Source organism: Pleurodeles waltl, chromosome 1_2 (genome assembly GCF_031143425.1).
Source record: "Pleurodeles waltl isolate 20211129_DDA chromosome 1_2, aPleWal1.hap1.20221129, whole genome shotgun sequence".
NCBI lineage: Eukaryota > Metazoa > Chordata > Amphibia > Caudata > Salamandridae > Pleurodeles > Pleurodeles waltl.
The window spans coordinates 930510296-930523979 of NC_090437.1; the positions used below are offsets into that span (position 1 = coordinate 930510296).

At 43.2% G+C, this 13684-nt stretch overlaps 1 protein-coding gene across 2 annotated transcripts in view; it reads right to left on the minus strand.

Annotated features, from left to right (window-relative positions):
- VPS37A (VPS37A subunit of ESCRT-I) overlaps positions 1 to 13684 on the minus strand; it is a 200806-nt gene that overhangs the window by 102609 nt on the left and 84513 nt on the right. For both annotated transcript variants that reach the window (XM_069200574.1, XM_069200585.1), the window contains exon 7: positions 10287 to 10414. In XM_069200574.1, the coding sequence (XP_069056675.1) occupies positions 10287 to 10414 (128 nt within the window). The remainder of the gene's footprint in view (positions 1 to 10286; positions 10415 to 13684) is intronic.

The following is a 13684-nucleotide window of genomic DNA, read 5'->3' on the forward strand; positions in this document are numbered from 1 at the left end:
AGGCTGCCGCTCGAGTACAAAATATAGTCCATATAACCCCGCCCCCATCTCGCTGACATCAACGTCTTCTGTGACTATTTTCTGCACTCAAAACGTGGAGCCACACATAGAAGCTGCCTAATGAACCAGTACGCTTTGAACAAAAGACACCCCTGTGTCAAATAATCACAAATTCTTAATTTTAGGTGTTGTTTCCATAACTAAATCTTTTAAGCCCAAAGAGGACTCAGTTCGCAGAGCGGGGAGGATGGAAGGGTTGTTAAAGAATCTGCAGCTAGATCCCGTCTCTACCAGGTAATGCGTTACTAAAGGTAAGTAACTTGTTCATGTGTTAGAGACATCTAGCTTCAGATTCCTTACTTTAGAATCAGATACCAAAGCACAGTAACCCAGAGGAGAGAATGCAAACTGAGGCTTTCGAAAAAGTCTCAAAACTATCACAAATCCGGTCTAGAACAAGAGAAAAAGACCAGACAATCATAATAATTAAGGTGAGTATCAATTTATTCTATGACAACAAAACCTGTGAAACTGGTCTAGTATAAGAGGAATAGACCATGGATTCATAAGAGTACCTATGAGGAAATACATTCTTGTTTGTAAAAGAACTGCGTAGAGGACCACATTAATAAAAGTTCATAAGAACGGTAATAGTAAGGAGATAGTATCACCCACGATTGATACCATTACAAATTTGTCCCTGGAAAAAAACTGGTCTCAAGCAACCCAAAAAGCATAATAATGTAGGTGAGCCTTAACATATTTCACAACCCAAGACCCCATGGAGTCTTGAACTTTAAAAACATTGAATAAGGAAAAACCATGTTAACATGACCAATCAGTGTTAGAGGCAAACCAACAGTATAAATATTAAACTACACGCTCTCCTAAGGGGATGCAAACCCATGCACAAACACCTCATCAATGCTGCAGAAACGATCACAGCAATAATATCACAAACATGAAGAAAATATGAGTAAAAAAACTCTACTCATGACCTCATTACCAAATGAGGTAATGAATATAAATGTATTTGTTCTCATATGTAGATCAAAACTGTAGGTACTAACCTGTTGGAACACAGAGCATAAGAACATGCTATTGAACAATACCTCTTACCATGTAAAAGTATATCTTAACAAATCTACACTATAAGACACAGATAGAATGTTTATCTCTTGCAGAAAAAAATGTACTATTGCCCTCTTTAACCCCGTCACTGCCAGGTCTTTTCGCCCTCAGGTGCCAGGCCTTTATTTGGATATTTGGGGCAGTTTGCGCTTAGGCCCTCATAACATTTTGTCCATATAAGCTACCCAGGCCAAATTTGAGTTCTTTTTTGTCAACATCATAGGGATTCTAGAGGAACCCAGAGTTTGTGGGTTCCCCCGGAGGACACCAAGAAATTTGCCAAAATACAGTGAAAATTTCTTTTTTTTTTTAAATGCGTAAAAAAAGGCTGCAGAAGAAGGCCTGTGTTTTTTTTCTCTGAAAATGGCATCACAAAAGGGTTTGCGCTGCTAAAATCACCATCTTCCCAGCTTTCAGGAACAGGCAGACTTGAATCAGAAAACCACACTTTTCAACACAATGTTGGCATTTTACTGGGACAAACCCCATTTTTATTATTGTTTGTGCTTTTAGCCTCCTTCCAGTTAGTGACAGAAATGGGTGTGAAACCAATGCTGGAACCCGGACTAAACATTTCTAAAAAGTAGACAAAATTCTGAATTTAGCAAGGGGTCATTTGTGTAGATCCTTCAAGGTTTTCCTACATAAAATGATAGCTGAAAAAAAAAAAAAGAATTGAGGTAAAAAAAAAAAAAAGAAAACAGCCATTTTTCTGCACGTTTATCTCTGTAACTTTTTCCTGCGATGTAAGATTTTCGAAAGCAATATACCGTTACGTCTGTGGGACTCTTCTGGTTGTGGGGATATATAGGGCTTGTAGGTTCATAAAGAACCGTAGGTACCGAGAGACAATAAAGGAGCTACACCTTGCAATGGGTTTTCATTGTATACCAGTTATCCAGCAATTCATTTGGTGAAATCTAAAGAGTGAAAAACAGGTATCAAGGAATCCTTTGTATTTCCACAATAAGCACAAGATAAGGTGTTGAGTAGCAGTGGTTATTTGCACATCTCTGGGTTCTGGGGTCCCCATACTAGCATGTGAATTACAGGGCATTTCTCAAATAGACTCCTTTTTCAGACACTGTCTTACATTTGGAAGGAAAAACTGTAGAGAAAGACTAGGGGCAATAACACTTGTTCTGCTATTCTGTGTTCCCACAAGTCTCCCAATAAAAATTTTACCTCACTTGCGTGGGTAAACCTAATGCCTGCAACAGGAAACACAACTTGGACATGTCACATTTTTACATTGAAATCTGACGTGTCTTTTGGAAAGTGCCTAACTGTGGATTTTGGCCTCTAGCTCAGCCGGCACCTAAGGAAACCTACCAAACCTGTGCATTTGAAAAATTAGACACGTAAGGGAATCCAGGATTTGGTGACTTGTGGGGCTCTCACCAGGTTCTGTTACCCAGAATTGCAAACCTCAAAATTTGGCAAAAAAACTAACAAAGCAAAAACACTTTTTCCTCACATTTCGGTGATGGAAAGTTCTGGAATCTGACGAGGCACATCACATTTTTCCAAAGAAAACTGACCTGTTTTTTGTAAAGTGCCTAGCTGTGGATTTTGGTCTCTAGCTCAGCTGGCACCTAGGGAAAACTACCAAACCTGTGCATTTTTGAAAACTAGACACCTAGGGGAATTTACAATGGGGTGAATTGTGGGGCTCTCACTATATTACACAGAATCCTTGGCAAATCTCACAATTTGGCAAAAAAAAAAAAAAAATACACTTTTTCCTCACATTTCGGTGACAAAAAGTTTTGAAATCTGAGAGGAACCACAAATTTCCTTGCACCCAGCATTCCCCTAGGTCTCCTGATAAAAATGGTACCTCACTTGTGTGGGTAGGCCTGGTGAGCGCAACAGGAAATGGGGGCAGATTGCCATTTCTGTCCCCCTTGGAGGCAGATCGGCCTATTTATGGAAGGCCCATCTGCCTCCAAAGGGGGCAGAAATGGCCAACAGTAATGTGTCCCCATGGGGAGGGACCCTTGCCCAAGTGGCTGACCCCCCCAAACAAAACACACACACACCAATCCCTGGTGCCTAAGTGGTTTCTGCCCCCCCCCCATGGGGGGCAGAGCCGGCCTAATAGAAATAGGCTGATCTGCCCAAAAGGGGGACAGAAATGGCTTAAAAGAAATTTTCCTCCCAGGGGCGGGACCCTTGCCTAAGGGGTCGCTCCCCATCTGTAAAAAAAAATACCTGGTGCCTAGTGGTTTCTGACCCCCCCCCCGGGGGGGGTAGATCAGCCTAATTAAAATAGGCCGATCTGCCCCCAGGGTGGGCAGAAAAGGCCTTATAAAACATTGCCTCCCAGGGGAGTGACCCTTGCCCAAGGGGTCGCTCCCCTCATGCCAATTACACTCACCATAAAAAATAAAAAATAAAATAAAAACCTCACCGGTGTCTAGTGGCCATTTCTGTAGCCAGATTGCTTCACGACGGGCTCCAGAAATGCTCAGAGAGACATCAAAGGAAAGGAAAGGCCTTTCCTTTCCTTTGATGCCTCTCATGCCCCAGCACGTGATCGGAAAAGAAATGCTTTGCTGACCTAGGAATATAATACACAAATACCTATCTAGTAACCAGTGAAATATATCTACACACACATATATATATATATATACATATATATACATATATATATATATATATATATATATATATACACACACACACACACACACACACACACGTCACTTACCCAGTGTACATCTTTATGCTTCTGTACTTGGAAGAACGGTTCTTCAAGAGTAAAGGCTTGGATTTCACTTGCTCTTCTTAAAGAAGTAATTGCCACTAGGAAGGCAACCTTCCATGTTAGACATTGAATGTGGCACGAGTGCATAGGCTCAAATGGTGGTCCTAGAAGTTGTGTAAGCACAATATTTAAATTCCAAGAAGGGACTGGTGGTGTTCTGGGTGGAATGATATGTTTTAAACCTGCCATGAAAGCTTTAATGACAGGAACTCTAAATAAAGAGCTGTGCTGTATATTTTGTAAATATGCTGAAATTGCAGTAAGATGAATTTTTATTGAAGAGAATGCTAACTTTGATTTTTGTAAATGAAGTAAATAACATACAATCTCTTGTATTGATGCTGTAAGGGGGGGGGTCAATATGTTTGGATTGACAGTAATATACAAATCCTTTCCATTTGTTAGCATGGCACTGACTAGTAGTGGATTTTCTTGCTTGTTTAATAACTTCCATACATTCTGATTGGAGTTGTAAATAACCAAACTCTATGACCTCAGGGGCCAAATTGCTAGATTGAGTGTCTTGGGATTCGGGTGCCTGATTTGTCCTTTGTTTTGTGTCAACAGATCTGTTCTGGTTGGGAGTTTGGAGTGTGGTACTACTGACAGATCTAATAATGTTGTGTACCACGGTTGACATGCACATGTTGGTGCTATGAGTATCGAGTGTGTTTTGACACAATATGTTGACTAGAAACGGAAGGAGAGGGGGAAAAGTGTATGCAAATATACCTGATCAATTGATCCATAGAGCATTGCCCTGAGATAGGGGATGTGGGTGTCTAGATGCAAAGTTTTGGCATTTTGCGTTTTAGCTTGTGGCGAACAGATCTATGTTTGGTGTTCCCCATTGTTGAAAGTATTTTTGAAGTACTTGAGGGTGAATCTCTCATTCGTGTCTTTGTTGGTGATTTCTGCTGAGAATATCTGCCAATTGGTGTGTATTCCTGGAATGTATTGTGCTAACAGGTGAATTTGGTTGTGGATTGCACATTTCCAATTTTTGGGGGCTAGAAGGGAGAGTTGGGACGAATATGTCCCTCCTTGTTTGTTTAGGTAATACATGGTTGTCATGTTGTCCGTTTTGATAAGGACATACTTCTGTGTTGAGAAGAGGCTGAAAATCTTTGAGCGCTAGGAAGACAGCTAACAACTCTAAGTGATTTATGTGTAGCTGTTTGTGTTTGGTATCCCACTGTCCTTGAATGTTGTGATTGTTGAGGCGAGCTCCCCAACCAATCATTGATGCATCTGTTGTAATTATGGTCTGAGGCACAGGGTCTTGAAAAGGCCGCCCTTTGTTTAGATTTGTGGAATTCCACCACTGAAGGGATTTCATGTTTGGCGGTCTATCAACACTAGATCTTGAAGTTGACCATGTGCATGTGATCATTGTTGTGCAAGGCACTGTTGTAAGGGCCGCATGTTTAGTCTTGCGTGTGGACCAATTGAAATACTTGATGCCATCATTCCTAAAATCTTCATGACAAATCTCACAGTATACTGTTGATTTGTTTGTATCTGTGTGACTCTATTTTGGAATGCTTGTATTCTTTGCTTATTTGGACATGCTAGCGCCTTTTGAGTATTTAGTATTGCACCCAAATTCTGTTGTATTTGTGCCGGTTGTAGATGAGACTTTTGGTAATTTATTGAGAACCCTAGCTTGTGCAAGGTTTGTATTACGTAATCCGTATGGATTTGACACTGCGTATGACTGTTTGATTTTATTAGCCAATCATCTAGATATGGAAAGACATGCATATGTTGCATCTCATCCCAATGGGCCCTGTCGTATCGAGCTAACGGTGCTTGTGAGTTAGCTATCCTCTACTGATTCGCTGCCTGGGATACAACTCTCTTTCCTGCTGCATCAAACTTTCTGCTTTCTTTGTCGGGTGGGGGAGCATCTCCTGATGACTGGGAGTTTGCCCTTTTTCTGGCAGCGCTGACCACTACCGAATCTGGAGGTACTTGGTGTGTTATGTAATCAGGATCAGAGGGAGGAGGTTTTTACTTTTTCTCTATCCTGGGCGTTATTATACGTGCCTTAACCGGCTCACTGAATATTTGATCGGCGTGTTTTAACATGCCTGGGAGCATGGGGAGGCACTGGTATTTTGAATGTGTTGAGGATAGGGTATTAAACAAAAAATCCTCTTCCAATGGTTCAGTATGCATGGTAACCCCATGGTATGCTGCAAAACCTGATTGTGCACAGTGCTATCCTCAGGTGGTGAAGGTGTAGAGGGATAGCTGTCTGGGTCATTGCTAGGAATGGGATCTGGATCATAAAGATCCAATGGATCTACATTGTCCTGTTGTGAGTCAAAAGAGTGTGATGGTGACTGCACTGGTGTAGGACTAGTAGGAGGAGAGGTAGGCAGGTGTGGAGAGTGAGGAGGAGAATGAGGAGGAGAAAATTGAAGAGGTGGTGGTTTCTCCTTCGGCTTTGGCACCTTAGCTGGAGGCAGCATAGTGTCCAATCCCTCCTGAAAGGCTAGCTTTCTCTTTGGTTTTGGAGGAGGTGCTGTTAGGATCCTGCCTCTTTCTTTATGGATATGAATCCTGGCTTGCCTTTCGTCCATAACTTCAAGTATTGGCTGTGCTTGATACTCCTCTTCAGAGGTTTTGTGGCTTTCTTTTAGACTCTTTGAAAGTCCATGCTCCTCTGTATATGCTGGCCATTTCGGCTCCGAAGCAGGCTTTTTCATGATCGAAAAAGATGAAGCAGTGGATGATCTCGGCTCCGAAAGGGATTTCAGAATCTTCGACTCCGAAATATGGTGTTTGCTCGAGTCGGACACGGAGCATTTTATTGCCTCTGATGTTTTGGGAGGAGTGGCCTTTTTAAGTGCCGAACTAGTAGTTTGGTCACCAGTAGTCTTTTTTCGGGCCGAGCCATGGCCTTCCGGCAGTGGCGTACCCAAGACCTTATGTTTTTGTGAGGGTACTGGGGCAGGCGTACTCACATGTTGTACCGCCATGACCAGTCTGCCCTCCTCGGATTCCTGTTCGGAGTCGGAACCTTGAACAGAGCCTGCTGTCTGCATGATTTCTTCCTCCCCCTCGTCGAGATGTTTGGTGCTTCTGGACGCCATCTCAAGTCTTCGTGCCCTCCTGTCTCAAAAGGGTTTTTTGGAACGGAAGGATCGACAGGCCTCACAATTTTCTTCCCGATGATCTGGGGAAAGGCAAAGATTACAGTTGGTCTGTATAAGGATATTTCGCATGGCACCGAGGACAGAACTGGAATGGAGTCCAATCCATGAGCCTTCCACGCGGTCGGCCCGACTAGGCCCTAGTTGGGCACGCGCACCCCGAAGGGCGAGTAGAGTTGTCTTCTCCGACGGTACTGATGTGTCGATGGAAGATTTAAACCCGATTGATACAATACCATCGAAAAGAAAGCGTTTTCAAAGTTTTCCAAATTGAAATCTCGAAGCGAGAGGAAACACGTCCGAACCCGACGGTGGAAAGAAAACAGTCTAACATGGAGTCGATGCCCATGCGCAATGGAACCGAAGAGGAGGAGTCACTCAATCTCGTGACTCGAAAACACTTCTTCGAAGAAAAACAAATTGTAACACTCTGAGCCCAACACTAGATGGCAGAAGTATAATCCACATCATGTGTATCTGCAGCTACACATGCCACTATGCATATGTATATAAATGCTCATCCAGGTATACAAAACAGTTCTCTACTTAGAGTAAGGTACATACCAAGAAGGTATCAACTCTTGAGCACTTGTACTTCTTCAGAGTTAATTACACAACATTACCTTTATATCAGGTTCAAAAAGAGACAGACAGCTAAGAAGCTGTCACTAACAAGCTTGAAGTGGAGAACTATCTCTTTCACACCATGTAATAAAGACTAGTAATAAAAGTAACCTTAAAACATCAGGCATGAAACCTTCTGCATAGGGTAATAGGATAATATCCCAACACTTTATACTTAACAATTCAAGGAGAATAACACCTGCTGAACGCATGAATGCCCACTGGGTGTCACCATTAGGTGGGACAGCCATAGAACAGAAAAAGTCTCACAACACAGTCAAAGCATGGCTCATTTGCTAGTAAAGGAGGTATTAACTAGACCAAAGGATAGAGAGGAAACAAGCTAATTCACTTTCCCACCCCTACTGTTACGAAAACAATTTAAAGCGGAGTCAGCCTGTGCACCAAACAAATGGGAGCCATCAAAACATGTGTCAATTAATAGGCTTGAACTGTATCTGAAAATCCAGAGGTGCACAACCACGCACGGCGACGTAGTGCCACTCAAGAGGCCATGGCCCGACCCAAAGAGTCAGTAGTATCCATACTGCAGCAAATATTTAGTTTAGCTGCCTGCTGGCCATCTTGAATCCTAGGGGTAAGAGAGTTCCTGGTATCATCTGGAAGCGTAGGCAGGATTCTTGCCAATGAGTTGCATAATGAATGTGAAAATCATCCCACAACGCAAGAAGTATTCATAGAACATAAGACAGAACATGTGGAGGAAATAAATATGCCTTCCACAAACATCCAGCCTCCTGGACTCTTATCAGATGGGACATGTGGTAAAGCCTTAATATCCTGGGAGGCTAAAACAGCCTGTACCACCAAAGTCCAGTGAGTAGGATGTCTAATTAAACTAGCCGGATCACCCGGAACTGGCTGGTGCATATGATATATAGCCTGATCAACAGAGGCCCCTGTATCAACAGAGCCAACAAAACATCATGTAGGGCATCACTGTACGAAAGCACAGGGTCAACTCCTGTTTGTCCTTGATGGAGAACATCAATGAGACTATCAGAGGATAATTCTACTGAAGGAAATCCCAAATCACAGCAACTCTTCTGCCAGCTAGAGAGCCTCGCCTCTGTGCAAGGTCAGGGGTGAAAGTAGGCCTGAGTCTGAGGAAGAATCCAAACCACCAGACGTAGCTAGGTCAGCTACCCAACTGTCCTCTATATGAGGCTGCTCCACATGTGAAATGTGTGGTATATCCATAGCCTCTTCACCATGTCCTTCAGAAGTACAAACACGAGGGGACCTCCCCCAGAATGTGGAGGGTGGTCAGGGATAAATGACATGACTGACACCATACCCAAGGTCAAAGAGTGCTGAGAAGGCGAATCCTCAATGTCTACTTTCAGACTGCGAAAGAGATGTGAGGTCAATCTGCGTTGTCCGAGTCGGCTGATCAGATACCGGCGCCGAAGGTGTGAACCCCAAAGGGCTGTGTACCGATGCCGTAACAGCTTCATCAACTGAAGCGGGAGGCCTAACTGAAGCAGAGGGCCAGCCCGCTGGCATGGACGCAGTGAAGACTTTTTGTACCTCCTTGAAGCCCACAGGCGCTTCAGGGGAAGGCGATTTCCCTAAAATAGTGTGAAGTGAATTGCAGAATTCAAGCATCAGAGTCATAGTTGCCCCGGTCCCAGGAAAGGGTACAAAACGCAGGGCAGACTCAGGCCTCGACCCCTCAGCCACAGAATCGTGGGAGGCCAAACGCTGCAAAGTCTGTAACTTGCGCAACTTCGGATGCTTACGTCAAGACTTAACTTGTGACATTGATGGAGAAGGACATCTACAAGAATGACTCCTTGACCGGCCCTGCAACTGGACTTCAGTATGAGAAGGATACTGTGACCAACATGAAGATTGGACGGCTGCGACATCGGCGCTGCTAGAAGCTTCATACGGCGCTCCTGCAGAGCCTCCGGACAGAGACGCCGACAGGAGTCGCACTCTTTGGCGTTGTGGTACTTTCCCAGGCACCACATACTAACAGAGTGGGGGTCCGTAGCCGCCATTTGTCATCCACAGGACCCAAAGGGCTTAAAGCCTGAAGACATGGCCAGTAAAGACACACTGTTCAGTTGATGAAAATGTCAAACAAGGGCGAAAACGGCCTAACCAACCATTACCAGATCCACATTGCAAGCGTGGAAAAGAAGGAACTGACATCAGCGAGGGGGTTATATGGACTACGCCACATCCAGTGGACGACGTTGATACGGAGTCGCGCAACGCCCTCTTCCGACGCTCAGACATACTAGGGGAAAAAGTAAGGAATCTGCGGTTAGATGGCTCCATCAGATTTTTTTACCTTTTCTATGTGAATGGGTCGATTATTTTGAGAGAAGCAAGAAACAGATAACCTACACGTGGTATCATTCTTCACAATGTCATGACCTTATGAAATCTAGCACATCTTTTTGTCTGTACAATGGAAAAGTGGCAGTAGTAACGCCACATTCTGGATCGCTAAAAGAAGTCTAATTATTCTGAATTATTTGTGGCTGATAATATTAGGCATTTTATGCTTGCATTAGGTACATATATTCCTTCATACAATACATGTTAAACTTGTTAAGTCTTACTTGCTATCTCTTCGATGCTTTTCACCAATTCATCTTTATCCATGATGACCTGTTTCAGCAGTGGCAGATTCACAAATTGCTCCAATAATAGGTCTTCCTGGTCATTCATTTCTTTGAGCTCTGATGCACTGTAACATCAAAAAAATCCTTGCACATAAGGCAAACAATTTTCGACATTATGAAACATGTTAAAATGCACTTTGCAGATTACAAGTACTGGCAAAACACTGATGGGCAAATTCATGAGGAAGTGATTTGTTTGAGAAGACTGCTCATTGGAATATGTACGCTAGGACAAGCAAGGGATGGAGAACTCTCTGGGCACTGATGTGCATTTTTATGCCGTATGTGTGGAAACTACACTTCTTAGTGGACATACAAAAGGCTATGGTATTCATGTACAGTGGAAGCCTGCTTATACTGTCCTACCCCATGTGAGTATTATCATATTAATACTGTAAGATGGTTAATTGAGTTCAACTTTCATTGTTGACATGGCTGTGACATTCAAGTCTGAATCACGACAAAGCTAACCTACCCTTCTGTTCTTTCAAAGTCAGTAAGTTAAGTATTAATAGATTATTTCCATGAACTTAAGTCGTGCACACACTAAATATGCACATAGATACGTTAGGCATAATGGATTATTATGTTAATTTTTCTGGCTATGCTTTTAATTCTGTGCAGTAGTTATGTTACAGTCTAAGTATGAAAAATATACAGATGAAAACATTTTTCAAACTTTATAAGCCATTTATGGACTTAATTTGGGTGCAGGGAATACCACAGGATCGTAAATTCAATTATGCTTGTAAGTACCTAAAATGTACTACTTGTAGAGTATATGTTGCACCTTCGTGCTCACTTGTAACACTCTCCCTCTGTCTCAAATATCCTTTTCAAGTCTATATATTTTGTATGTATATGGAAAGGTTGCATACCAAACCCAAATGTACATCTCACTCATAACAGATGTCCATTTGAGGTAGTAAATTTCACCTTTTTTTAAGTGGAAAACAGACTTATGACTGCAAAACAAATTGTGATTCAACCCTGAAATATCTGAGGTCAGTACTTTTACTTTGGGTCAACTCACACCATCTGGCTTGTTAAGAACAAAAATCACTGGTGAAGCCAATAGGTTTGATGTTTGCATGGTGTGCAACTGGGCACAAGCATGCCGTAAAAAAGTTAAACCTATCAGCTTTGTCAAAGCTTGTGTTACCAACAGTGCTGAGGAACGAGCAGGGAAGATTTATTTTCTGTACCATCCATTTTTCAGACTATTATCAGTGCTCCCTCAAACGTGCTGCCAAGCCACCTGCCGACTCATTATGAACATGGCTGCCATCTTCCATTAGTACACCAAAAGAGCAAGAAACTTACCTTTGGTAACGCCTTATGTGGTAGAGGCTCCACCTAGCCACAGATTCCTTACTCTAGAATTTTCCCCAGGTGTAAAGACTGGACCTGGAGTTTTTCGGGAGCAGTAACCCTGTGTGCCGGTAGGTGGTGTTGTCCGTGCCTGAATTGACGTGTGCGGTGCTTGTAAAGGCGCAAACCCAGCACATTGCTGTCAGTTATTTTTGTGACTTTCCACACCAGTACAGCAGAGCCACGAAGAACACTGACCACTGGTGTGTGAACCTAAAAATCTCTTTGTAGAGCGGGGAGGATGAGTGGGTCGGTAAGGAATCTGGGGCTAGGTATAGTCTTGAACAGGTAAGGAGTTACTGAAGATAAATAAATTGTTCATCTGGTAGAGACTTTTAGCTGCAGATTCCTTACCTTAGAAAAGATACCCAAGCAATACCTCCCCGGAGGTGGGTCTGCGAATCCAATTTAGACTACAAAGTCCTGCTGGACTGAATGAGAAAAGTGCCCATCCAGATGAACCCGACTGTCCAGACAGTAGTGTTTGGTGAATGTGTGTAATGAAGCCCCACTGTGGCCTGACCAATGTCCAGGGCCATAACTCTGCGTGCTAATGCAGTGGTCGCAGCTTTTGCTCTGGTGGATTGAGCACACAAGACCTTCTATGAAGCAGCTGAAAAGGGAGCGCATATCAGTGTAAGAACCAAATTGAGGTTCCACTGAGGCAAAACGAAGGGAGCTGGACGTAATGTGCCGAAGACCTTTAAGGAATCCATTTTCAAGAGAGGACTTAAAAAGGGAAGGCTGATTTTGCAGCTGCAGAAAAGCAGAGGTATCAGACAAATAACCCATCAATGTGCCTAAGGAAAAGCACTGCTCTGCCTGGGTAAGAATACACAAAAGAACTTGGGAAAGGGGTGCTGGTAAATGCTCAGCCTGTTTGTCAGTACAGCATGCCACAAACGTTCTCCAATGCTGGCGCATACCATCTTGGTGGAGGGGCCCCACACTACCAAAATAACATTGCAGACTTGAGGCAAAAGGTCAAAAGCTGTCACCGCTCAATCTCCATGTATGAAGGAGGAGTGTTGACAGGTTTGGGTGGAGAACCCTACCTTGCTGCTGCGACAGGAGATCCTACCAAAGTGGTAGCGTGATAGGAGGGCCATGGGCACACTCAACAGCTTCAGATACCAAACTCTCCAAGCCTAGTCCAGAGCCAGAAGGAAGACTTGGGCTGGTCGTTATTGATCTTTTTTGAGAATTCTGGGCAGGAGTGATATTGGCGGAAAGGCGTACAGGATGCCGGAGCTCCACTCAAGGCAAAAAGCATCTTTGAGCGAGAGCCACCTTGGAAGCTTCAGCACGCAGAACTGCTGACATTGAAAATTCTAGGCAGTGGCGAACACATCTAACCAATGCTCTCCTCACTGCTGAAAGGGACCTTGCACCATCTCTGGTGGAAGATGCTAGTCGTGATCCACTAGGCATATTTGGCTGAGTTTGTCCCCTCTGGCGTTTAGAGAGCCCGCCCCGTGTTGAACCACCATGGAAATGCTGTGACGTTCCAGTCATATCCAGAGACACAGTACCTCTTAACAGCAACTGAGGTCCCATTAGTAAAATACATGGGTATAAATCACATCCCGATGAACGTTAGGGGTGGCAATAGAACATTGGATTTGCGAAAAAATGACGCAAAATGGATTATTAAATTGAGAACGATTGAAATGGGCATGAATTTGGATGACGAATTGTACCATTTCCTCTGAATGTATTCATTTGGTATACTATTGATGTAGAATAACATACAATGAATATGAGTTACTAACTTTGGTAACATACACTTTATACCCTAATCCTCTATAGATTGGGGGGGTCTTTCCCTTTCTCATTCTAAGTTTCTACATGTTGGAGAGACCTTTTACGGCTTCACTCTGTATGTTTATTAATGTGACATTTTTGTACAGATTTAGGGTAAAAATCACTTTGCCATCATGATACTGGATGGTTAAAAAAAAAAA